The sequence below is a fragment of the Cyprinus carpio genome, chromosome A22 (assembly GCF_018340385.1).
Source record: "Cyprinus carpio isolate SPL01 chromosome A22, ASM1834038v1, whole genome shotgun sequence".
NCBI lineage: Eukaryota > Metazoa > Chordata > Actinopteri > Cypriniformes > Cyprinidae > Cyprinus > Cyprinus carpio.
In genome coordinates, this window is record NC_056593.1 from 15,188,679 (window position 1) to 15,215,305 (window position 26,627).

At 37.2% G+C, this 26,627-nt stretch overlaps 1 protein-coding gene across 4 annotated transcripts; it reads left to right on the top strand.

Annotated features, from left to right (window-relative positions):
* The first annotated feature begins 300 nt into the window (after positions 1-300).
* On the top strand, positions 301-26,585 carry LOC109066301 (apoptosis-stimulating of p53 protein 2-like). Of its 4 annotated transcripts, none has more exons than XM_042712017.1 (18): positions 301-385; positions 9,475-9,622; positions 10,095-10,208; positions 14,767-14,840; positions 17,204-17,305; positions 17,756-17,933; positions 18,661-18,845; positions 19,082-19,246; positions 19,337-19,514; positions 19,601-19,729; positions 20,275-20,354; positions 20,466-20,859; positions 21,953-22,713; positions 23,798-23,935; positions 24,050-24,183; positions 24,273-24,439; positions 24,551-24,750; positions 24,849-26,585. In XM_042712017.1, exons 2-18 carry the CDS (start codon positions 9,475-9,477, stop codon positions 24,888-24,890), a joined length of 3,189 nt encoding a protein of 1,062 aa, XP_042567951.1. In that variant the 5' UTR covers positions 301-385; the 3' UTR covers positions 24,891-26,585. The 4 variants fall into 4 exon arrangements, with proteins under 4 accessions (XP_042567951.1, XP_018938860.2, XP_018938859.2 ...); XM_019083315.2 differs by lacking the exon at positions 301-385 and adding an exon at positions 1,158-1,677 and having other exon boundaries at positions 19,340-19,514; XM_019083314.2 differs by lacking the exon at positions 301-385 and adding an exon at positions 1,159-1,677.
* Positions 26,586-26,627: the final 42 nt, after the last annotated feature.

The following is a 26,627-nucleotide window of genomic DNA, read 5'->3' on the forward strand; positions in this document are numbered from 1 at the left end:
GTATAAGAGTAAAATATATATTTAAATAATTGAAATCTAGTAACCAATAGAATAGTTGCCTTGTCTTCTGCAAAAAAATAAAAAATAAAATTGACTTGCTTTTTGAATGCATATGATGCCTGACATCCAAAATAATTTGAACCATATACAAATTGGGTGCCCAAACTCGGTCCTGGAGGGCCGGTGTCCTGCAGAGTTTAGCTCCAACTTGACTCAACACCTGCCTTTAAGGTTCTAGTATGCCTTGTAAGAGCTTGATTAGCTGGTTCAGGTGTGTTTAATTGGGGTTGGAGCTAAACTCTTCAGGACACTGGCCCTCCAGGACCGAGTCTGGACACCCCTGCAATAAATAAATAAATCACTGATAATAAGGGATTATTTTGAGGTAGGCTGTTATTTGAGATACATTGGGTTAATATGACTCATTTTTCAGTGTTAAATCGCCCCCAAACACTGTTACAATCTCCCTCACCAAGGGCATTTAACTTAATATTACAGTCTTGTCCTTATTAGTGAAAATATATCAATTGTATTATTAATTAGTGCACCTTTATTTATTTCATGTATAAAAAGATAATAGTATTTCAAGTAATCTGTAAATTATGAAGGAAAAAAAAAAAAAAAAAAAAAAAAGTTACAACTGCCCCTGGTCTCCCCCTACTTTGATAGTGAACAACTGAATGATTGTCATATTCATGCATGAAATATCCAAATATTGACATGACATGTCCAAAATACATAGTCCAGTAACACACGATTATTTCTGGGACTTTTTACATTTGACCTCATTCAGGTTAACTTTAAAAAAAAAAAATTCTTGGTAATTTCTAAACGTTATTTCTTAACGTTTCGATGGCATTTTATACGTTTTTGTTAGTTGTAGTTTGTGTATAATTGTACTATACATGTACAATGAGAAATGAAAACAAGTGTTGTACCGACAGCAAGGTTTTCTATTTATCGCGCGCGTTCAGTATTACTGCTAAATCCTTCATATTCCTCAATATTCACCTCAAAAGCTTCTGGGGCATGTTAAACAAAACAAAGCAATATAAAATCTCCAAACCGTTTCTTGAACGCTGAACAGCTCCTCAGAGATTATGCTGATGAAGTGGGCGGGAAGCGCGCGGGCGGCGCGAGGCGGGGTTTGTCACGCACGCGCTGGGGATATTCGGAATCTCGCGCAGCGTCATCTTGGGTTGGGCTGCGTCTGTTGATCCGGCGAAAAACCTTGCTCACACGGATATAATGTTGACTTGCAATCAGCTCAGCGGGCAGTAGACGATACAAGACGTTCGCGGACGACCGTTATCTTTATATCGCTTGTATTGTATGGCGGTGGCGAGTGGCTGCGTACACAAATGGTTCGGGGTTGTCAGAGGTCTGCGGGTTCCTGCGTCTGAGCGATTCGGATAAGAAACTTACTTTACTGTATTTACCGGGTTCACCTCGGGTGCATTCTGCAACAGGTTCCTATAATAAACCAACGCTACAAAGTTGTCGGACAACATCAGAGGAGACTAATCTAAAATAATGATACGTAAAAGAAGAGGATAATACGTGCACAATTTACCTGCATATAAAACAACTATAAGAAATACTTATTGGGAGACCAGGGAAAGGTCTTTATATTTTCCAGTATAAGGAATATCGAAGGTTCTTTTCAATATGATGCCGGTAAGTTCAGTCGAGATTAATAATACGCTGATATACAAATTTCATCTCCAAGCATCAACATTGCTTCTTTGTCATTGATAAACTCAGCAAATGCATCGGTTATGTCATTTCTTTTATTCACCCGAGCTGCTTTGATTGTATCAAATTAATTATAACAGATAAACCCACATAGGAAGATAATGGTGATAAAGGGGATTCTATGGAATAAATAGGAGGTTTATCTTGTTTAGATTTCATTTCCTGTTTTCTGATAAGAAACACAGAATGATCGAGAGCATTGCTTATCTTTTAATTCATTACAGTACCCAGATAGGACTCGTGCGTCTGCAAGATGTCTAAGATCTCTTCATCTGGAAAGCATCTGCTGTGTGCAAACATCTTTAAGATGTCAGTTTTACATTCATTCTAAATCCTTAACATTTTAAAGACATTATTTAAATGTCTATTTGACATCTGATAGGAAACGTCCCGTAGACGTATTGCAGATCAGAAAACCCTCTAAAAAATACATTGTGCAGATGTAATGCAGACGTCTCCGTGATGCATGTGTTGCTATCAGGGTAAATGATTCCTTAGAGATGTCTTAACAATCTCGGCACAGGTGTTGAAATAATTAAAAAGTAATCAAATATAAGGAAATAAATAAGAAATATAAAGAAGGGTGAAATGCAAGAATGATTTTATCTTAATTTCAGTTGAAGTCATTCTGCAGCTTCTGGGGTTAAATAAGGTGCCAGGGAATGCATAATAAACGTAGAATGTAACCACATATTCAGTATTGGTTGGCAGAAAAGTTCAGTTTTAAGAATCAGTCCATTGATTCATAATGTGACACAATATAATTTACCTGACAGACCATATATGGTTAGAATAAAAAGATTAGAAATAGTGTACTTTGATGGTATAGTCTTCATGTATAGTCTTTAGTGTGCGATAAGCACCTGCTATCTCTTTGCTGTCACTACTGTTATGGGTGAGTCACACATTCATACACCCACCGTCCACAGTAAAAAACATATGACCGTGTCACCTCTGTCCACATTGACGACAAGGTCTTTTTGACCTTTTCATTGTAGTACATTTCTAATAAACATTCAGTCCTGGGTAAAACTCATTGCTCTCTCTGGGTTCATTTTCAAGCAAGTCCTTAATCTCCACCGGCTTTGCCTCTGGATGCCCACCTTCAATCTGGATGACCCATTAGTAGTATCCATGGATTTATAGCTTTTCTGCATTAATGTAAATTATAATCCCTGTGGTATAAACTCTAATGAGACAATCTGAGTTTTCATTTTAAGGATTTTCTAATGTGAATTTTGAAATGAATGGACTGTGAGGACAAAATCTTTAGGCATTTTGATTTCTAGGTATTGTTTCAATGGAAATGTGCTATTTTGAAACAGGTTTCAAAATACTACATTTTTAATCTTTTAGTGTTCATATATTCAGTACAGTAGCGCCGGTGTGTGTTTGAGGTGGATACAACAGCATTGTATATTTAGCTTGCAGATAAATATTTGTCTTAATGGATCATCATTTCAGTTTGAGTCATGGTCAGTTTTAGATCCTAGACAATCTTAAGTGAAGTAAAGCAGCTATTTGAGGTCATACACTGTGTTTGAGAGAACCACAGTGTTTTTGAGCTTTGTGATGAAGCATATTCTTTCAGCAATGTGTCTGATGACTGTGTTCTTTGTTCCATAAATCATTCCGTACCTCAGACGCTGAGTTCATTGTTTTTGCTGTGAATTACTAGCTCCCTTAATTCTCAAAGGAACAACAATTGTGTTTGGAAAAAAGAAATGGGATATTCCTCTCAGTGTGACTTTTAAAGAACCAACCTGCATTGTCCTTGTTGTGTTTTGAATTAAAACTGCATTCAGAATATCAAGGCATTGTCTATAGTTCCTTTAGAGGAAGTTTATTATGGCTGCATAGCTTCCCTCTGTTGAAAGCTATTTTATGGTCCTCATGTGGTCATGTAATTTGTACAATTCCCATAGTGTAAGTACCCAGAGCAGCTATTTTCAAGACTCTAAATTGATTTGACCAGTGAATAGATGACTTGGTCCGGGAGCACTTGTGGAATAAGATTAGCTTGTAGTAATTTAATTCCATATCCCACTTCAGTTCAAAGGCTGTGCATTAGGAGTTATAAATATCGTTGATTGTTGTCGGACCCTTTCAGCCACCTGAGGCCTCAGCGGGAAACAATGACCAGAATTGTGGCAGCCAGTTGCCACGGCAACCATTGCCAAGATCACATTCCACACCACAACATTGCTGCTATGCAGAGGAGTCTGTGTTTGGAAAACCCGGCTCCCAAGGACCAGCCGGTAATCAGGCACTTGAAATGTTTTAACTTTGACTTTTAAGATATTTCTAGCTGCAATAAACGGGGTCTGTACTGCTGAACAGAGGACATATGAAGTCGGCTCACCTGTTCTTTAGTTTAAATTAAACCATCAAAGACCTTGAGCGAGTCGACTTAATATTTTTGAAGCTTCAGCATTTTTATTCAATCAACTTTATTCTCCCGGGAGCCGAAGGGTTTTGGAGGGTCAGTGTGTGGGCAGGAGGGTAGAGTATGAACTCAAGACTAATCCTCACGTTAGTCGTGCTTTGTGTCAATCCACTGCAGGGGCCATATGGCTGATTCTGTGCCCGTATATGCACATACCTGCGGGCTGACAGCCTGCTGAATCTGCGGGTTCTGTCCTGTGACTTACAGAAGCACCGAGCAGCTACTTCTTAACAACGCATGAGAGCCTAAATAAACCCACATTATAGAGTAGCTAAACCGTACTCCCAGTGTTGTTCGATCAGAGCATGTATTGACAGGTGCTCTTGTGGTGATCAGACATAATAATTGATGCCCTCAGCATGCGTTGGATTATCTCTTTGTGTTGGCATAGTACATTTTCTTCGACTTTGTGGCTAACTGCTTTTCATTCATCCAGTCGAGTGTGATTTCGCCCCACCTTTGTACAAGCTCCAACAGTCAAGGCAATGAACCTTTACAGTTAATGAAAACCACGCAGTACGGGCACTGAATGTGCATTATATGTTGCAGAACAGACAATGTCATTGGTTTTCCATCTGAGTTGAACAATGCACTGTACTGTTTTCAGCATTCGACTGAAGATAAGAAACTCTAGATGCTAAGAAGACCAGCATAGTTGGTTAACAACATATGTTGTATTGGCTTCTTAACTAGCTTAACCAACAACTAGCTTAACCTGTCTTCAGAGCGGACCTAGACCAACATTAACTAGCACACAAATTCCTTTTGAAACGTTAAGTGTTTTATGTCCATAAAGAAATTCAGTTGGGTCCAATGTTGTTTTGGACACGTTTACTTTCATTGTATGGACAAAACACTTCAAAATATCTTCTTTTATGTGTAAATGACTCTCTTTTTAAACTTAAACTTAACTTCTTTTAAAACCCAAAGACAACTTAGGTTTAGTGAGAGTTTAATGCTTGTCAGCTGATGGTAAATGCCAGTATATTTGACTATTCAACTCCATTACATCACCTATGGTTACCTGTGGCAACGTAAACAGTGTCATGTTGCAAAATAGTGCTTTATTACTGTAATCCTAAAGCCCTGTTCCATGCCTTAGGACAACATCATGTCATTTAAGATTTCTCAGAAATAATACTCTGGGGATCAAGTGTGGGATCACTGCCACAGGCTGGCCTTTGGCACAAGGGCTTTTCTGTGCGTGATCTCTCTAGGATTTAATGCACTATGGACACAAACACGAATTCAAAAAGCAGACTTGAAGACACATGTCCTACTTAAAATCTTGGACAGCGGGACCAAAATACAAAGCACTGTATCTGAAATTCGGAAAATAGCCACATCAGCTATTTGGTATGTCTTGGAAATTTATGTGTTTAATGTAAACTTTTTAGCATTTTTTGCAATGGCTTCCAAGACACTATTATGTCATCATAGGAAGAATTTATAACCATATGCGTTGAATAAAGAATTACACTGAAATTAACATCTCCGTAAAGGAAAATACGAGGCCTGCGGTTTGTAAGTAGACATGAGGCAATATGCTCCATCCATAATTCAATTTGGATCTTTTAAGAGCTCATCTTATAAACCATAACCCAGAGACAAATGAGGTTCACGTTTAGCTTGATTTTAGACGTATGCAATTTACAACGTAAGGACATTAGGGGAAGACATACATTAAAGAGAGATTAATGAAATTCCATTTCCAGCAAGGGTCATTTATCTAATAAAAGCTTTCATTGCTCAGCCCAAGAGATTCAGACAAAATGGTCTGAGAGAAATAAAATCATCCATCTAACTTAAACTCTTAAGAATTAATGTTCCAAAAAGAGTTTTTCACAGCAATACCATAAAACAGGGATGTCAAACTCAGTTCCTGGAGGACTGCAGCCCTGCAGAGTTTAGCTCCAGCCCTGCTCCAACACACAAACCATGTAGTTTTCAAATCAGCCTAAATGATTAGATTAGCTGGATCAGATGTGTTTAATTAGGGTTATATTCAAACTGCGCAGGGCTGTGGCCCTCCAGGAACTGAGTTTGACACCCTTGCCATAAAAGAACGATTTTAGGTTCTCCAAAGAACCTTTAAGTGAACAGTTTTTAAAAGAACCATTTTTTTTTATAATCTGACAAACATTTTCCACCATGAAAAATCTTTTGTGGCTGGAAAGGTTACACGGATGTTAAATGTCCTTCATGGAACCATGGATTCCAATAAACACTCTTAAAAATAAAGTTTTATTGGCATTGATGGTTCCATGAAGAACCTTTAACATTCTTGGAAACTTTCCTTTCCACAAAGGGTTCTTCATAGTGGAAAATGTTTGTCAGATTGTTAAAATGTTCTTCACACTAGGGTTCTTTTGAGAACTGTTCACTGAAATGTTCTTCATGGAACCTAGAATGTTTCTTCTTTGGTATCAATGAGAAAAACACATTAAATCCTTTATTTTTAAAAGTTAGCAATAGTTTCCTTAAATAATAGATTTTCTTGATATAGACAGCAATCTTAGTGTTGATTTTTTTTAAGACTTTATTTTCATTTGTGACCATTTCAGTGACAATCTGAAGTCTTTAGCAGGCCTCATTTTTGGATCAACTGGACAGTATTTAAAAGACTGCTGGATTAAAAACCTAACCACAGTTGTTCCTGACTGAATCTTGTCAAACATTCATTCATGCTTGCAGCATGACAGTAGGCATGGATACAAATGCTTTAGCAGTCATGTGCACATCCAAAGCCAGATTAGACTTGAATATGTCTAAGTGTGTGTGAGTGAAAGCCTCTTAAATCCATTTCGCACGTCTGTGTGTGAAGGCACATGAATGTCGTGGCGCCGATATTGCACAGACCAGGAAATACTGTTAACTATTTGGACAAGTTTAGCTATTTTAAAAACTGCAGTTAAAGCTAATGTTAATGACAGCTGTTTGCAGTGGTCTGCAGCATGCAACTGAATCACAATCGAGAAAAATGTCGTTATTATCAACTAATACTACTCAAGTTTTAGTTTCAATTGTTTCTGTTAATTTCATCAAGGCTGGAATAAAATCTAAATATTAGACAGAAAAATATAGAAATCTAAATATCAAAAATAATATTAAAGTAACATTGGTGCATTGAAATTTTTTTTGTGACTCAAATATTTGAAATGATTTTATATTAGTTGAAATCCAGATACTTTAGTGCAGTGTCATTTTGATATTATTCATGTATTATAGCATTTATTCATTTTGAATCAGCTTTTATTTTATATTTTCATTTAATTTTCGGTTTAATATTAGTTATTATTTTTAAATATTTCGATTTTGCTTTAATTTATTTATATTTCAGTTTTAGTAATTTTAGTACTTAAATGTATTTCAATTCATTTAGTTGAAGGCAACATTTGGTTTCTAATCTAATATTTCTGTTAAATATTAAAGCAAATTTCATGTTACAATATTTAGCAGGTAAAATTTGGGTTGTGAATTGCAGGCTTTTTATTATAACGTATTTGAGGTTGCAAAATTTACAAACATTATGGTTTACAAAATGTACTATATTTAATATATCTTAATATGCTAAAATGTATAAAATAATAAAGTATACAATAATAAAGACAGAAATCAGTTGATGGCTAAACAGTTAGTGGCCATTATATAAACACATTTGACTCCATTTGAGTCGCAGTTGACCAATCAGAATCAGAACCGTGTGAGAAAATATGTGTGTTCAGGAATTGTTATGCAGCACTGTTTCCTGTCCCGGTGTGTGACTCAGGTTAAAGTGGAAGAGCCACTGAGTTTTGCCTCTACCCATCTGGTGTGACAGTAGCTTCGCTTGGCAAAGCATGAAAAACACACACACACACACACACACACACACACACACACACACACACACACACACACACAGTAACAGAGAACTGCTGAGTGTTTTTGCACTCTTATCAGCAGTGATAATAACTGTGCTGCCGATAGTCTGAAAATAAACAAACACTAGCAGAATTGTCCTTCAAAAATATGCTTACTCTATTAGTTAAAGAGTTTATGACCTTGTTATTTATGTTTGTTTAATAATAATAAAAATCTAATTAATTTACATTGATGTAACCCACATTGATAATAACCTTGTCTTTTTCCTCCAAAACTGCTGTTCACTTCGGAATTACAAATCAATTACCTCCTTGCTTTCTGACTAATTACCCCGTGCTTGTGTTTTATTTCTGGATAAGAACCCTCTTGATGTGACAGCCATCTGTGCCGGCTGCAATTAAAGTGCCAAGACAGAAATACAGCATCTTTTTTGCTGTCAACCATCCATCTTGGCATTTTCACCCACATGTACAGCTGTATTATAAGATTACGTGGGCATCTCTGGCATATAGTCACAAATTTATAAACAGTCTGGATGGTTGAGAGCATTCATAATTTGAATTGTCTGTATGGATCTTGAGAGATGGAAAATCATTGTTTGTAACATTATAAGTTCAGCGTTGTTATTGTAACAATAAAAATATTGAATTGAAATATAGCTGAAAGAAAAAAAAAACTTAAATTCGAAAATTACAAAACAAAAAAATTAGCAAAAAAAATTTGGCAGCTAACTAAAATAGTATACGTTTGAGTTGATGTTCTAAAATTACTAAAATCAAAAATGAAATTAAAATAAATTTAAGCTAAATTGAAATAATAAAAAGACTAATAAAATTACAAAAGCACATACCAAAATGACTAAAACTTAAGCTGAAATAAAATATAAATATTAGATGAAAACCATAACACCCCTAAAACATAAATTTGCCTTGGAAGCTAACTAAAATACATTTTGATGAATTAAAAAGTCGATGTAGTAAAATTACTAAAACTAATATGAAAATTAGAAATGTTGCATTTGCAGCTGAAATAAAATAAGTTTAAGTTAATAAAAGACATGAAAGCTAAATATAAATATTTAAACAAATAAAGTTTAAAACTATATGAAAAAATAAAAATACAAAAGAACATAAAATGACTAAAACAAACTGAATTGAAAATATAAAATTAAAAGCTAATATAAAAATGTTAGTAAATACTTTCATAGTATATAAATAATACTAAAATAACACTGCTTTAGATCAGAGAAATAAATTCTGGTCTGGGTTTATAGATGGTTTTCTTAAGAAATAGAGAATCAAAAAATCATTGAGGAACTAATAAATGTTTTTTCCTAGAGTGCTTTTTTATTCTGTCTTTTGTTATAACCTCCCATGTTTTTTTTTTTGTTTGTTTTTTTTTGGACTCAGATGTTCTTAACGGTGTACCTCAGCAATAGTGACAAGCACTTCACTGAGCTTCCCTTCACGCCGGAGACGCTGTGTCGAGATGTGGTGGACATGTGTAAAGAGCCGGGGGAGGTGGACTGCTATCTGGCCGAGATGTGGAGAGGATCTGGTATGTGCTGGCTTGCACTTTCCTGTTTATCTTATTGAGTGAAGTTATTCCAAAATGTTATTTTGGCATGTCTTCACTTTTAAAGCAACCAACAATTTTAACTTGACATTTAAACATGACTGAATTAAAAAAAAAAATGGTAAACTACCCAAACATTAAAGTTCTCTCAAGATTTTTCAATTTTAAAGTTTAGGTTTATAAGAGCAGCATGAACATTTGTGAAAGTATCTCCTTTTGTTAAAGTCATCAATCTTTGGAATGAATTGAAGGTGAATAATTAATGAGAGAATTTTCTATTTGGGGTTAACTATCCCTTTGACAAAGTTGTTACAAAAGTAAAAATCATAGAAATCATCTTTCTGCACCTGTCCATGTGACTGTGGTGTAAAGATGCAGTGATGCATCACTTTAGATTGGATTTCTGGCACCTAATTTGCATTCCTTGTTTCCTATTGGTTGCTTCCTTTTTTAGAGCGTGTGGTTGGTGACAGTGAGCGAATTATCGAAGTACTGCAGCAATGGGGTCAGCAAAGGACAGAGGTGCGATTCTTCCTGCGCCATGACCGAGCACCTGGCCACGATACAGGTGAGAGAGAGAGAAAGAGAGAGAGAGAGTGTTTGGGTCATTTTACAAAACTGGTTGCACTTTTGTCCCTCATATGTATATATGTGAAAAAAAAAAAAAATGCATTCACTTTGTGTTAATATACACATTTCACGTTTTCGTTTCATTATGTATCTTCCTAGACATTTCAGGGTTAAATTTTCTCTGTAAGAAGCATTTCTGTACATCATGTGATATTTCAGTTTTTCTTTTTTAATAAATGTGCAAAAATGACAACAAATCTGTGTTTTTCTGTCAATATGGGGTGCTGTGTGTACATTAATGAGAAAGAAAATGAAATGATTTTAGCAAATGGCTGCAATATAACAAAGAGTGAAAAATTTAAGGGGGTCTGAATACTTATATATATATATATATATACATATACCCATATATATATATAAAGACTGAAAAATTTAAGGGGGTCTGAATACTTTCCATACCCACTATATATATATATATTATTATTATTATTACCCTTCCATACTGTTATGATCCGTCCTGTTACCTTTCTGAAGCCATTTTTATATTGCAACTTATAGTTAAAATTTGTTATGCAGTTGAATGCAGTGCAAAAGTGTTGGAGAATGTTTCATGTTGTTTATTATTTACTCTCTGCTGTATGGTTGGATGGCAATTTGAATATAGACTGGCTTTTCTTCCATGCCAAATCACAGACCCATTCGATTACGTCCTTTCCCCCTCGGCGGTCTGCTGTCAGTGTGGACATGCCGTTGTTGCAGATAGGCGTGAATGTCATTTCCTTTTATGGGTGACTGTGAATAGAGGGGTTGTAAATTTGACATGGTTATGGCTGTGTTGATGCATGAATTATTTGCCGCAGAACAGCTTGTTTTGTGGGCACTGCCCAAGGGTAGGGGGCTTTGGAATAGATCAGAATGGATCTTTATCTTGTGTCCTAAAAGCATGCACACACAATGGAAAACTGTATTGCTTGTATAGGGGATGTTTTTTAGGTATTAAATATAAGGTATTTAGCTATGTTTCACCTAAAAGAAGCAATAGAAACAGTCACAAATAAGACAGTTGTTGACATATAATTTTATACTTTGGTATCTTGGCAAATCTGAGCACAGTTTGAGACATTGTTGACATCTGTTCGGAAGCTCCAGAGGAGACACATGTGAGATAACTTGGTCCTTTTTCTCAAAAGAAATTTCTAAGAATCAAATCTGGTATCTATTTAATCACAATGCTGTTTAGGAAAAACAATTAAGATAATACTGAAATGTATATCTCACATTGCAGAGCGCAGATGGTGAAGGAACACCTGTGTGAGAGAAATGAACAGGTGTAGTCCAAACACAGCTGCTCGTTGTGTGTGTGTGTGTGTGTGTGTGTGTGTGTGTGTGTGTGTGTGTGTGTTTGTGTGTCATCACTTTACATCTGAACGCATCCAAAAAGTCTCTAATACATATGCCCACACACTCGTTCACAAACACACACACACATTCAATACACACAATTTTTCTCTCATTCTTATACATTTTTGCCACTCCCATATAATCAAACACCTAAACAGAATAATTCACACCATTTTTGCCACTCCCATATAATCAAACACCTAAACAGCACATAATTCATGTGACAAAAGTGGCCCTGGAAAATATTAATGCATGAACTTATATTATATTATATTATATTATATTATATTATATTATATTATATTATATTATATTATATAAAAACTCAACCAACTTCAATTAATTTAAGTTAATTCAAGTAATTTTTGGTCAGTTGTTAACTCATAAACACCCCTTTTTGTTTATGTATTTATATATTTTATTATTTGTTTATTTGTTATTGTTGTGTAAGTTTTGGCACCACAGAAGTTTCACTTATTTTTCTATTCTGTTCTATTATGTTTTTTACAATTATAAATATGTATTAAAATGTACAATACATATATAAAATATCACACAACTGATTTATTTATTTATATTTTTATTATTTGTATGCGCTATTGTTCTGTAGGTTATCGTACCACAGAATTTTAATTTGGTTATTTATTAATTTATTTGTAACTGGAAATATATATCAAAATATATAATACATATAAAATCTCACACAGTTTAAAGTAGTTTTTCGTCAGTTGTTTTGCATGTTAAACTCATAAAAACCCTTTGTCGCAATTTCTACTAGAATGTTTAGAGGCCTTTTTGAAGTGAATCCTCGCTATTCCCCCGAGAAGTTTAAACATCCCAGTCATGTGAAACCATGTGTGAGGTTTCAGATTTCTCAGAGTGACTTTGGCCCTCTTCACCGGACAAAGACCGGCTGTTACACAATGATGCGAGTGACATCGGCTCTGTACACCTTGCTTTATTTAACAAAGAGTTCCTTATTTCTCTAACAAGAATAATTATGTCAATTACACGCAGTTTGACTCGTATCTGTTGTGTTTGTGGTTTGTTTTCACACAGAATTGAGGTACAGTGGTGAAAATATTTATTTGATCCCCTGCTGATTTTGTAAGTTTACCCACTTACAAAGAAATTAAGGGTCTGTAATTTTATGGTAGGTTTATTTTAACGGATAGAGACAGAATACCAACCAAAAAATCCAGAAAAAAAAAAACACATTATATAAAGGTTAGAAATTGATTTGCATTTCAGTGAGTGAAATAAGTATTTGATCCCCTACCAACCAGCAAGAATTCTGGCTCCCACAGATTGGTGCCCATGTGGAACACAGATTAGTCCTGTCACTTTAAGAAGTTACTCCTAATGTCAGCTCGTTAGGTGTAAAAGACACCAGTCCAAACAATCTGTATCTTCCATTCCAACCTCTCCCACCACTATGGGCAAGACCAAAGAGCTGTCAAAGGATGTCAGAGACAAGATTGTAGATCTTCACAAGGCTTGAATGGGCTACGAGACCATCAGCAAGAAGCTTGGTGAGGAGGAGACAACTGTTGGTGCGATTATTCGGAAATGGAAGAAAAACAAAACAATCATCAATCAGCCTCGGTCTGGAGCTCTGTGCAAGATCTCGCCTCCTGGGGTAAGGATGATCATGAGAAAGGTGAGGGATCAGCACCGAACTACACAGGAGGAGCTTGTTAATGATCTTAAGGTAGTTGGGACCACAGTCACCAAGCAAAATTGGTAACACGCTACGCCACAATGGACTGAAATCTTGCAGCGCCCGCAAGGTCCCCCTGCTCAAGAAGACACATGTACAGGCCTGTTTAAAGTTTGCCAAAGAATATCTAAATGATTCAGAGAAGGCTTGGGAGAAAGTACTGTGGTCAGATGAGACCAAAATTTAGCTCTTTAGCATTAACTGGACTCGCTTTGTTTGGTGGGAGAGAAATGCTGACTATGACCCCAAGAACACCATCCCTACAGTCAAGCACGGAGATGGAAGCATTATGCTTTGGGGCTGTTTTTCTAATAAGGGTACAGGGCGACTTCACCACATTGAGGGGTAAATGGACGGAGCCATGTACTGTAAAATCTTGGATGAGAACCTCCTTCCCTCAGCCAGAACACTGAAGATGGGTCATGGATGGGTCTTCCAGCATGGCAATGACCCGAAACATACTGCCAAGGCAACAAACGAGTGGCTCATTAAGGCCATGGAGTGGCTTAGCCAGTCTCCAGACCTCAATCCTATAGAAAATCTGTGGAAGGAGCTGAAACTTCGAGTTAAGGATTTAGAGAGGATCTGTAAAGAGAGATGTAAAGAGATGTGTGCAAACCTGGTGACCAACTACAAAAAAACATCTCACCTCTGTGCTTGCCAACAAGGGTTTCTGCACCAAATATTAAGTCATGTTTTGCTTGGGGATCAAATACTTATTTCACTCACTGAAATACAAATAAATTTCTAACCTTTATGTAATGTGTTTTTTTTCTGTATTTTTTGGTTGGTATTCTGTCTCTATACATTAAAATAAACCTACCATAAAAATTACAGACCCTTCATTTCTTTGTAAATGGGCAAACTTACAAAATCAGCAGGGGATCAAATAAATATTTCCCCCACTGTAAAACCCATATGCTTGTGTAATCAGTAAGCCCTGATTAGGACCTTTTTTATTTACCCCTGTGGTGTCAGAGTGTGAGCAAGAACATTATTTGGGCATTGTTTTGCTCTTGGACTCGTTCATCCGGTAACCCACATAAAAGTGGCGCTAGCAGTGCCAGTGTTTATGTTATGTAAGTGGGACCCTGGTACAGGCAGTCATATGCAGGATAAGTGAGCTCTAGTTGTTTTCCCCAGCCAAACAGTCATTATGTAATGAGGTTCACCCCAGCACAGCCACACTTTCAGGCTAAAGGTTCCTGGCTTCTTTGTAAGTGTGTTGTTAATGTTTTTTGGTTTGTTTGTAAGTTCACTAAATCCGCCCCTGTTCAAATGCTAACTGTTGAGCTTTGAGGTATCATTTGTGTTTTTACTATCATTGGTGCTTGACTAATTATCTGTCAAAGTTTTATACAAATCACTAACCCTAAGTGTGAGCGAAAATGTGCTTAGCTTAGCCAACACTGCTAATTCTGTCTCCTAACTACAGGTCACAGAGCTCCAGAGTCTCTTGCCAGGAGAAACGTGGTGAAGGGGACGCTGGAGAGACACATGGAAAATGGAGTGAGTATGAATTCCCTCTGAGATTTTTTTAAATCCCCTTTGGTTACTGTTGCTAACTCAGGTTTGAGTTGGAAATTTTCAGTAAACTGTGCACCTAAAGTGGCTAGATAGTTTTCTTACATGGACAGGAATGAATTTTGACATTGCAAAGCATAATAAATTGTTAAATTATGTCTTAACATGATTAAAAACTGGAGATCAGACTTGACTTTGGGAATGAGAATTGACTCATAGTTTCGCTTTGAATAGCGAACAGAATAACTGCATATAAATTACTCAGCATCGTTTATATTATTTTTTATAATAAGAAATATGTATTATATGTAATTAATGTGTGTAATTAAGCAGGGGCAGCCTGTGCATTTCACAGTAGGCATGGGCCGGTATGAGATTCTGACGGTATGATAACCTTAGATAAAAATATCATGGTATTGTGATGACGGTTCTAAAATATGTTATTTTTAAATGTCTGGGTAAAAATAAAAAAGAAAACAAAATCCCCCACTGAACACAATATATTTTATTTTTAAGAAACATTGAGAATATTTTGGAACAGCACCCTAAAACATGTCAGATTAAATTAATTAAAAAATATTCTTCTGATTAAAAATATGGAGATCAGAATTAAGTGCAGTCACTTAAGTGAGCCTAAACCTGCAGCTCAACAATAATCAGAACATAAATCAATTATTTTCTGTAAAAATGAATGTAGATCGATGACCTAAATATGTGATTTTTAAATGTCTGGGTATAAAAAAAAAAAAAAAACAAACCACATGAAAAAATGCAATCACGTAAGTAAGCCTACCTGAACCTAAATAAATCTAAACATAAATCAATTATTTTCTGAAATTAACAATTTAAAAAAAAAAAATTAAATAAAATGAAAAAAGTTGTGAATTTTGAACAGATGTAAACAATGACAGGAGGCTTAAAGGGATACTCCTCCCCAAAATTAAAATTTTGTCTTTAATCACTTACCCCCATGTCGTTCCAAACCTGTAAAAGCTCCGTTCGTCTTCAGAACACAATTTAAGATATTTTGGATGAAAACCGGGAGGCCTGTGACTGTCCCATTGACTGCCAAGTAGGTAACAGTATCAAGATCCATAAAAGGTATGAAAGTCATCGTCAGAATACTCCATCTGCCATCAGACGTGCAATCTGGGTTATATGAAGTGATGACATGGAGAGACACATGACATGGAGAGACCGTTGACAAAGGAATTATTGAATAAAGTCATTATTTTTGTTTTCTTTGCTTACAAAAAGTGTTCCCGTCGCTATTAATTTCGCTAATCTATATTAATAGATTACTTTATTTGTTGATGATATTTTAATTGTAATACTATAGTGGGATTTAATATTTGAAATGAGTTTATCACAGAGCTATTGACGACGAGGTGTGTGGTTCAGGAGTGGCTTAACAAGAGGAATACGATAACTGTAGCCAAATTCCTTGACACGTCTGTGTGTGGTGGCTCTTGATGTTCTTGACCCCCAGCCTCAGTCCATTTCCTTCTGAAGTACACTCAAATTCTTGAATCGATTTTTGCTTGACAATCCTCAAAGGCTGCGGGTTCTCTCGGTTGATTGTGCACCTTGTCTTCCACACTTTTTCCTTCTACTCAACTTTCTGTTAACATGCTTGGATACAGCACTCTGTGAACAGCCAGCTTCTGTCTTCTGGACAACTGTCAAATCAGCAGTCTTCCCCATGATTGTGTAGCCTAGTGAACCAAACTGAGAGACCATTTTGAAGGCTCAGGAAACCTTTGCAGGTGGTTTGAGTTGATTAGCTGATTAGCCAAAATCATCACAATTAAAAGAACCAAAGACTTAAACTGAGTTTTGAGTTGATTAGCTGATTAGCCAAAATCATCACAATTAAAAGAACCAAAGACTTAAACTACTTCAGTCTGTGTGCGCTGAATTTATTTAATACACAAGTTTCACAATTTGAGTTGAATTACTGAAGTGAACTTTTCCATGACATTCTAATTTATTGAGATGCACCTGTATATAAAACCTCACACAACTAAAAGTAAGACTAGAAATAATTGTGACATTGCAAAGCACTTTTCATCTTAGAATAAAAAAAAAAGTTAAATCATGCCTTAAAGTGATTTAAAACTGAGGAGACCAGAACAGAATGAGGGTCAACACATAGTTTGATCCACAACACTTAAGATTAATTTAAAGATTTCAAAAAGCAAACAGAGTAATGTATATTTGCATATAAGTGAATCAAAAACAAAGTTTTACCATATTTTCACCATACTGAAGTCCTTTAAAACCTTTAAAAATGTTCCCCGTAGCCATTCATTATAAATTTTTCTTTATTTTTATTCTTTTTTTTTTAGATGACAGCTCCTCATATGGACATCAACCTCAGCGAGTTGCAAGAGATGGCGTCACGGCAACAACAACAGATCAACGCACAACAACAACTCTTGGCAACAAAGGTAGCTGCGCCAATGACAAAAAACACCATTTCATGTTTATTTACAACTTAAAGGGATAATTTACTCATTCCTGTATGACTTTCTGTCTTACTTTAAACAAAAAAAGGAGATATTCAGCTCTTTTTCCATACAGTGGAAATGAAAGGTGACCAAGGCTGTCCTTGGTCCCCAGCCACTTTCATTGAAGAGCAGCATTTCCTGTTTGTTAGTTGAAAACAACATTTCCTTTAAATACGAGGTTTGAAGTCATCCATGAAATGGTGTTATTGCTTTCACTCTAGGTTTTGCGTTAAGGTCATTTGAATAAAACAACTGCACTGTCCCCATATTAAAACCATGACCATTTTGTCCATTATCAGTGGGAATAAAAACAATTGGTACATAGTTCTGAAACTCAGTGATGTCTGAAAATGAGTTTTGGTGAGATTGTGACCTGACGCCTCCACACAGGAACAGCGACTGCGATTTCTGAAGCTGCAGGACCAGCGGCAGCAGCAGCAGCAGGTGTCTGAGCAGGATAAACTGCGACTGCTGCGGGAGAACGCAGAGAACCAGGAGGCCAAACTGCGCAGAGTTCGAGCTCTCAAAGGACAAGTGGAACAGAAACGGATCAGCAATAGTAAACTAGGTCAGGACCTGTGAATTCATGAGAGGAAGTAGGTTAGAAACACTGAAAATGCTGTAAAGTTGACCTTCTTTGAAGGATACTGGTTTAAGGTGAAGTTTGTCATTTTTGCTCTGCTAATGGCACCAAATGGTGTGTGTTTTATAAACACTACTTTGCTATTTTGTTTAATACAGTGGTGTAAAACAATTAAAGTGAACTTTCCATTAAAAGCAATTAAATTGACTGTAAAGATGTTTATTACAGATTATTATATAATATATATATATATATATATATATATATATATATATATATATATATATATATATTATATATATATATATACACATATATATATAGTCTTGTTGGACTATTTAAGTAATAAATTAAAGATAAAAAGTTAATTTGCAAAAAAAAAAAGTTCTAAAAGTTCTTAGGTTGTCTACTGAATAATTCTGATTTACTTTAATTATGATGTATATTGAGGTGTATAATTTTAAAGTTAAACATCTATCCATATTTTATTCTAAAAAATGTTTTAGAACTTTTTCCAGATTCATTTACGAAGATGCCATTTGTTGTGGATCATTTGCCCACTAATGGAAAAGTTCATTCTACTGTTTCTGTTATATGAAAATGCTATTAGCGACTAAATTAATCAACAGAGACAACAACAAACGATCTTGCTTATGGGAATGAGAAGTTAATTAACAAGTGAAGGATATGCCTCATTTTTCTCTCTTTGTAGTGGAGGAGGTTGAGCAGATGAATGGTCTGTTCCAGCAGAAGCAGCGGGAGCTGGTGGTAGCCGTCAGCAGGGTGGAGGAGTTGAGTCGACAACTGGACATGTTACGTGGCAGCAAAATGGACGTCCCACACGAGGCTGGACCAAGCTCAAGCGGAGAACTAGAGAGACTGTACAAAGAGCTTCAGGTAGCTTTTGTCCTGTTGGTCTACAGCTTTCTGTAACACAATCCTGTTATTCACACATACAGTGATATTTCGACACACATAAAAATATATGAATGGCTTTTATTTGAGAAAAATAAAGCAGGAATACACTCCATTTTTAAAACTGAGAAAAAAAAAGTAAAGAATTGAAAAGCCGTAGTCCCGCACACAAAATTCAACAGTCCCTCTTTTGTTCTGACATTTTCTCTTTTCTGCAGCTGAGGAATAAATTGAACCAGGAACAAAGTGCCAAACTCCAGCAGCAGAGAGAGAATCTAAACAAGAGGAACTTAGAAATGTCCACCATGGACAAAAGAGTGGCTGAACTGAGAGAGAGGCTCTGGAAGAAAAAAGCTGCTCTCCAGCAGAAAGAGAACTTGCCTGTGAGCAACTTTAAACTTCTTTTTGGACAAAAATATAGTTTGTGATGCACAGAAATGATTTCTCTTATTCTTTGTCTCTTCCACTTCCAGCAGCCATCTGAAGGGCAGAGCTCTCAGCCCACCGTTCCTTCTAGGGTTGCCGCTGTTGGGCCGTACATCCAGACCACCCCGGCTCCTCCAGTTCCTCCCAGACAGGAGATTCTGGTGAAACCTGCATATCCCGACGGTACAGCCACCCTTCCCAAACCTCTCCCTAAACCGACCACAGGTATGTGTATATATCTACAATATTTACAACCAACTGCACCAATAACCCCTGTTTCATCTTTTCCTAATTCTATTTCCATGTGCCAGGTATTGGATTCTTGACAAGTAAGATCTCCAAGGTGTCAGATTTGTTTTCCAACACAGAAACTAACAGCAACACCCATGGCCACTTCTCCACCCTTCCCCGCATGACCAGCCATGGATCCCAGGAGAAAGGTACGGTATACCTCTCTCCAACCTTTAAAGAACCACATTTAGACTCATGCAAATAGTTCAGCCAAAAGTTGACATGTCAGACCACTTAAACAAACAAAGCAATGTTTTGATGGAGCCACAGTGTTTACACTCTTCACACAGTCAGCCACAGATGGCTTACATGAAGTTCTGTCTCCATTAAACTGGGATAAGCAAAAGTATTGTAACATCCACTATACACATCGCCTTTTTAACAAAATACAAATCTACTTGGATGCAAAGTCCTGTTTCCTGTGATCTACCTGTCTGCAGAGTTCAGTTCCAACCCTACTCCAACACACCTGTCCGTAATTATCAAATGTTCCTGAGAATCTTAATTAGCTGGTTCAGGTGTGAACCAGGCATGAGAGACTTTGCAGGAAGGTAGATCTCCAAGAACAGGATTGGGCACCTCTGCCATGGCTTAATCCAGTCAGAAGATGCTTTCACTAAGACACTGTGGTGTTTAAACTTCAAGAGTGATGATTAATATATGATGCGCTGATGTTTTAAAATATCTGTTTCAGATTCTGAGGCAGATTTTAAACCTCCGCCATTGCCCTTCCGCAAGAACCAGAGTAGTGAGGACCTCTTGAGGGATACCCAGGTACTGCATGAGGAGTGCCTGACGTTAACAATTTTCAAGAATTGGCAATAAATTAATGCTAATGTATAGATATTATGTAGTAAATAAACACTAATGAATCTTTAATCTTAGTCTTCAGGTAGAACCTTCGGGAAAGTTCCTCCTCCTGTTCCCAGCAAACCCAAACCTGCTCTACCAGGCCAGTCCACCTTCAGTAAACCTCCTTACAGCACGGGCACCTTCCCTGGCAAAACTAAACCAGCAAATCAGAAACTCCCAATGCCCCTTCCATCCCACAACAATACCTTACCCCTACCTCTGCCCCCTAAACCAGACACCTTACCTGCTGCGACAGTACGTCCTTTCACGTCAGATACTTTGGCAGGGACAGAGACCTCCACCCCCACTACCCTTCACAAACCTCAGACGGTGGCAGCGAGCTCCATCTACTCCATGTACACCCAACACAGCACTCTTGGAAAGGGTTATCAAGGGCAAAGTACGCTGACCCGTTCACAGCCTCGATGTGAGTACCGCTACCTCAATAGACACCCAAACAAATTTAGAGGTACCTTGTGATGGAATTTGATAAGTATCTATTTCACAAGATGCAATGTTACACTAGACATGCTGCCAAATCAACAAAGAGCACACAGAACCAAATTTAACATTGACTAATTTAATCTAGCATTAAACGAATGGTTCACCCAAAAACAACTACTTCTCCAATTCCCCTCGTTTTGTTCTCAAACTGTTGTCTGAGATTTGAGAAATGTTGCAGCACAGGAGTGGAAAACATTTGCTCCATTTCTTTGTAAATGCTTATGTGTTATAGTTATAGTTATGTAAATGACTGAAAGTCTAGTAACAGGATTTTTGAGCTTAAAATAAGCATATTTCTTAGTTTTAATCCAAACTTTGCATCTGAACAAGCTAAAGTTCAAAAGCTTGCTTTAGTTAATTTGAAAGTTCTTCAGGGCAGAAACAAATTAGGAGCAAAGGATTTATTACAGCCTTTGGGTTGGATGAAGTATTTAAATAAAGCTGCTTAATTATTACAACAGAAAGTCTGTCTGACTTGTTTTTGACTAGATTTTACCTAGATATTGGGAAAATTCCAAATGGCTTTTTTGTGCCCTTAAACGATGCTGTAGCAAGTCGACACTACATTGCTCTGCTAGTGTTGATGTTTATTCAACTTTTTTTTTTTTTTTTAGCAAACACCAGATGGAGAGATGGTACAAGTTGGAATCAGTTAAAATTTAAGACGTAAACGAAACCATATTTGGCATGAAAGTTTTATTTGTCATAATACTCACTCCAGAGTGAGTAGGGCTCATAGTGATGCTCACTTATCACGAAGAGATAAGGAAAGGCTCATTCCTTTGTTACATAACTTTGAAGTCATTTGGTTTGCATATCTTTAAGACTCAGAGCACATAGGTAAATTGCTCTTTCTGCAAAAGTACACTTTGTGGCTCAGACATGAAAAAAAAAAAGAAGTCAAATGAAGATGTAGTGTTCTTTTTTTAGTGATTGCATAATATAATAGGCAATTGGCACCCAACTTATTTTATAGATTTTATGGATGTTTTATCCTCACTCCTTCCCTCTCACAGTATATGGCAAACCTGTCATCCCATCCAATGGAGGCCAGCAGTTTCTTATGCAGGACAGCAGTTATCTTGAGAAAACTGGAGTTCTAGATGGTGACCAAGTGGACCAGGGCAACAATATGGCCCCTGCATCCTCCTCTGTTGATGGCCAGGAGGTAGAACGTGTTCCCCGGCCCCTCAGCCCAACCAAACTTCTTCCATTCCTCTCAAATTCCCATCGGCTCCAGAGCGATGCTGATTTGGAGGCCCTAAGGAAGAGACTGCACCATGCGCCCAGGCCTCTTAAAAAGCGTGGCTCTATAACAGAATCTGAAGGGCCTGGTGGACCCAACATCCAGAAGCTCCTCTACCAAAAGACCACATTGGCAGCCATGGAGACCACTTTAACCCCAGCTACCTTCTTTCAGACAGAAAGCGAGGATGGATGCAGGCCGGTAGCTGATGAGAGCACTAGACCCCCAGAGGGACACTGTGATACTACAATACCTGAGTATGAGAAAGAGGACGAGGAGCTGACACCTCCACCGCTTCCACCTCGATTGCCTATCCTGGATAACAACACCATTTCTAGCACTGGACCGAAGGATTCACCACCGAAGGAAGAACAGGAAGTCTATGGCCCAGCAGCTCCAGAGCCTTATGTTGAGGAGTACCCACCTTACCCTCCACCTCCATATCCCAGCATGACAGAGCAGGAGGGACCAGGGGAGGACAGCGTCAATATGAAGGCTCCAGAGGTCACAGGACAAGTCATGCTACCACCGGTAGGTAATACTACATTCCCAAAAGGAAAATCCAGTAGTGACCCAAAGTCATTAATTTTTAGAACTAGTTGCCTGAAGTGGGATTCAGGTTGTTGAAGTTGACCTTATAGTAACCAGCCTTACAGTACCTTTGCGATCTGTGGCTTTCTTTCTAGTCAAACACACTTGATTTAACTCTTCTATTCGACACCTGAAATGAGTGAGTTATATAAGGTAGACATCCAAAATGTGTACTGATGGGAGTCCCCCAGCAGCAGGGTTCTTGATGGATGGATTGAAATTGAAAGTCTTTTTTTTTTTGCTGTGCTAAGGTGTGTAAATATTGAAGCATAGTCAGGTACTGACTCATCACTGAGCAGTCCATTACAGAGTCAAACTCCCTGCACAAAAAAAAAAAAAAAAAAACCTGACAATATTATGTATGGAGTCATGGATGGCGTTCGAAATGGTGTACCTGGACAAAAGGGTGCATAGAGGGTGTATCATGGCCACAAAAGGGGATGCCTGTTGAGTAATAAATTGACAATTAGGACACCCTACGGTCTCTTGGGCTTAAAGTCCATGAGACCATAAGGTGTCCCATTTATCATTTTATAAATCAGCAAGCTATGCAGCATTACATAACATTTATCAAGTTATAGATCATTACTCTATGGGGTGTTGGTTAATCTTGGGCTTAAAGTTCTTGGGACAGGTTCCTTGTCTTTATAGAAAACTCAAGCACTCTTGCCATTTAGGAGATATGTGTGTGTTTGGGAAGGGTTCCTAAGAGAGAGAGACAGAGAGAGGGGGTGGAGTCAGGTCAGGTAGGTATGGAGTTAAGTTAGGTAAGTTGAGTTTTGGGTAGTTGATTAGATTCTGGGCAGTTTATTATTATGTGGACTCAATAAGATTCTGAGCACACATTTAAATGGAGCAGAAGTGGCAACCAGTGGCCCTCAATTGGCTATTTAATATGCAAGATGAACGAGTGATTCATGTCAAGCTAACACGTAGTATTAGTACTTCACATCCAAAAACTTAAGCAAATAAGCAGCATTTCATTCGTGTATATAACCAAATATATATTCATCCATCCTCTCAGGGCAAAAGAACAAACCTCCGTAAGACGGCCTCGGATCGAATCAACCATGGGATGCGTGTGCGCTTTAACCCTCTGGCTCTTCTGTTAGACTCCTCTTTAGAGGGCGAGTATGACCTTGTCCAGAGGATTATATATGAGGTAAGAAACAGGTCAAGGTCAGTTACATACTTGGTTCACTAGTGATTAATATAACAACTTGACATATAGATATAGCTAGTTAGCATTTCAAGTATGTCTTTATGTCATATCCAGGTGGAAGACCCCAGTTTACCCAATGATGAGGGCATTACTGCTCTGCACAATTCTGTGTGTGCTGGACACACGGAAATAGTAAAGTTCCTGGTGCAGTTTGGAGTGAACGCGAATGCCGCAGACAGTGATGGATGGTGAGTGAAAAACATTTATATAAACCCAGTAAAATTCTGTCCAAAATCTGAATACAACAAAATGAAACATCTCTTTCTCTCTATGTTAGGACTCCCCTGCACTGCGCTGCTTCTTGTAATAACGTGCAAGTTTGTAAGTTCCTGGTGGAATCGGGTGCTGCGGTATACGCCACAACCTACAGCGATATGCAGACGGCGGCAGACAAGTGCGAGGAGATGGAAGAAGGTTACGCCCAATGCTCACAGTTTCTCTATGGTGAGAAACCTGTTCTCCCATTATGAAACTTTACGAAAGAGGACTTCTTGTAGCTCATCTGCTAATTTATCGCAATACATCTGTAGCGTTGAGGTGGTTTTTTTTTCACAGGTGTGCAGGAGAAGATGGGCATCATGAACAGGGGCATTGTTTATGCCCTGTGGGACTATGATGCTGAGAGCGCGGATGAGTTGTCCTTTAAGGAAGGAGACTGCCTGACCGTCCTACGAAGAGAGGACAGTGAAGAAACAGAGTGGTGGTGGGCAAGATGTGCCGACAATGAGGGCTATATACCTCGCAACCTCCTCGGGGTGAGGAAATTTTTTTTTTTTTTTAACTTTCTCCTTGTCATTTATTCTTGGACATCCTTTTTTGCTACAGATTGCTCATATTTGTTTTTCTTCTGTAGTTATACCCCAGAATCAAGCCCAGACAGAGGAGCCTTGCGTAAACTCCAAATCAGCGCTTATGTGTCTGGAGTTTTGTCTACCATTTCAACAGTCGCTTAGTTGAACGCATCACATTTACATGGTGAACAAATAAGAATAGTTTCATGTTGGTATGTTATACATGTTTTTAAGGTTAAAAGCTTTGGTAGAAAAGGTAGACTTAGATGCACATTTCAGAAGCAGGTTCAAGCATGTATAGTTAAGTGAAGGAGGAATGAAGAATGTATGAATGGTACAGATGCATTAATAGTCATCTGAGTATTATATCTCATATGAAGGATGTCAGATTTAGTGATGTAATTTTTCATCTTTTTGAACAAAGTTTATGTATTCACAAATGCTGATTTGTTTCACAAAGTGCAAAACAAAAAGCATTCATCTTCTGAAGGAAAATAAAGAGTTTTATATAATATTTTTTTTTCCTTTTTATTTTATTCATAATGACATGTTATGTAAACCTATTCTTATGGTGCTTGCTGCTATGCTACAACAGTGTGTTCTGTGAACAATTAACAATTTATTGCGCAAAGACAGTTTTCATTTATCATAATAAAACTTGTCAAAACTCTTGACTCACTGTTTTTGTCTTTTCCCCATTTGGTTTATATGAGCCTGTTTCTGGTTCAAGAAAAAAACAAAAAATAAAAAAACTTTATGGTAATACATTTACAACGGAAGTCTATGCAGCAAGGCATTGCACTGGAATAAGCTTTAACATTAAAATATACCATTTCAAAAGTATAGTACCAAGACCAAAACAGGTAACCTACAGGCAAAATGCATAAACACTGTATACCATAAACATTTCTGCAGATACTTGCCCTATAGACTTCCATCACAAGTGCACTGTAAACCCATTTTGTGTTCTTTTTTAACTCCCAAATATGGGACAATTCAAAATATATAGTGTGCCTATAAGAGACTTCCTTGTTTTAACCTCTAATTTCCATGACAATGTATTGTATTTCTTATCTTTAATTAATTACAAACAAAGGGTTTCCACAATATAACATTAATTCTTTATTACATAGGAACTAATAGCAAAGCAGTAGATATTTATTCTGGTTTCTAGGCTTTTGAGGACTTTTTTCAGAAGTACATTTAATGAAGATACATCTCAAATGTAATAAAGCCGACCAGATGCATATCAGACAATATTGATTATTATTTGTGTAAGCACAACATGCACTGTTGACCAACAGCTGAAGTTATGAAAGCGATTGGGCTTCATATATAAAACAAAAGCAGAACGAATTTCTTCGTTAAAAATTCTGTAAAAACAAAGTTTTACAAGTTATTTACACTTGTAAATGCGTTCTGCTCATGTTTAAAGACTGACGCCCAGTGTTCAATACTGTTAAATGAAATAAGCTTTTATGCATTAGCGGTCACATTATTAGTTTAGTAACTTCAAAAGGTACAATTATATCTATGATCAGTACATTCAATGTTTATATAATTGCACAATATCTCAAATAGGAGTGCACGGGTGAACGGGGCACACAACACAATGGTTAGCTGGGTTCCTGTGCATGCTCAAGACAAATGCCCATCACACAAAGCTGCCGAAAGTTTAACCCAGTTAACCCTGTAAGCCATCGGAAATGACCTAAACCTTGCTTATATTTGCTTACAAACAATCGTGCAATATGCACAACATTTTTTTGGAGTCATCGGTGAATGCATTTATAATTAGGCACAATGTAATCAAGCTAGTGGAAAACCAATCATGCCTGACT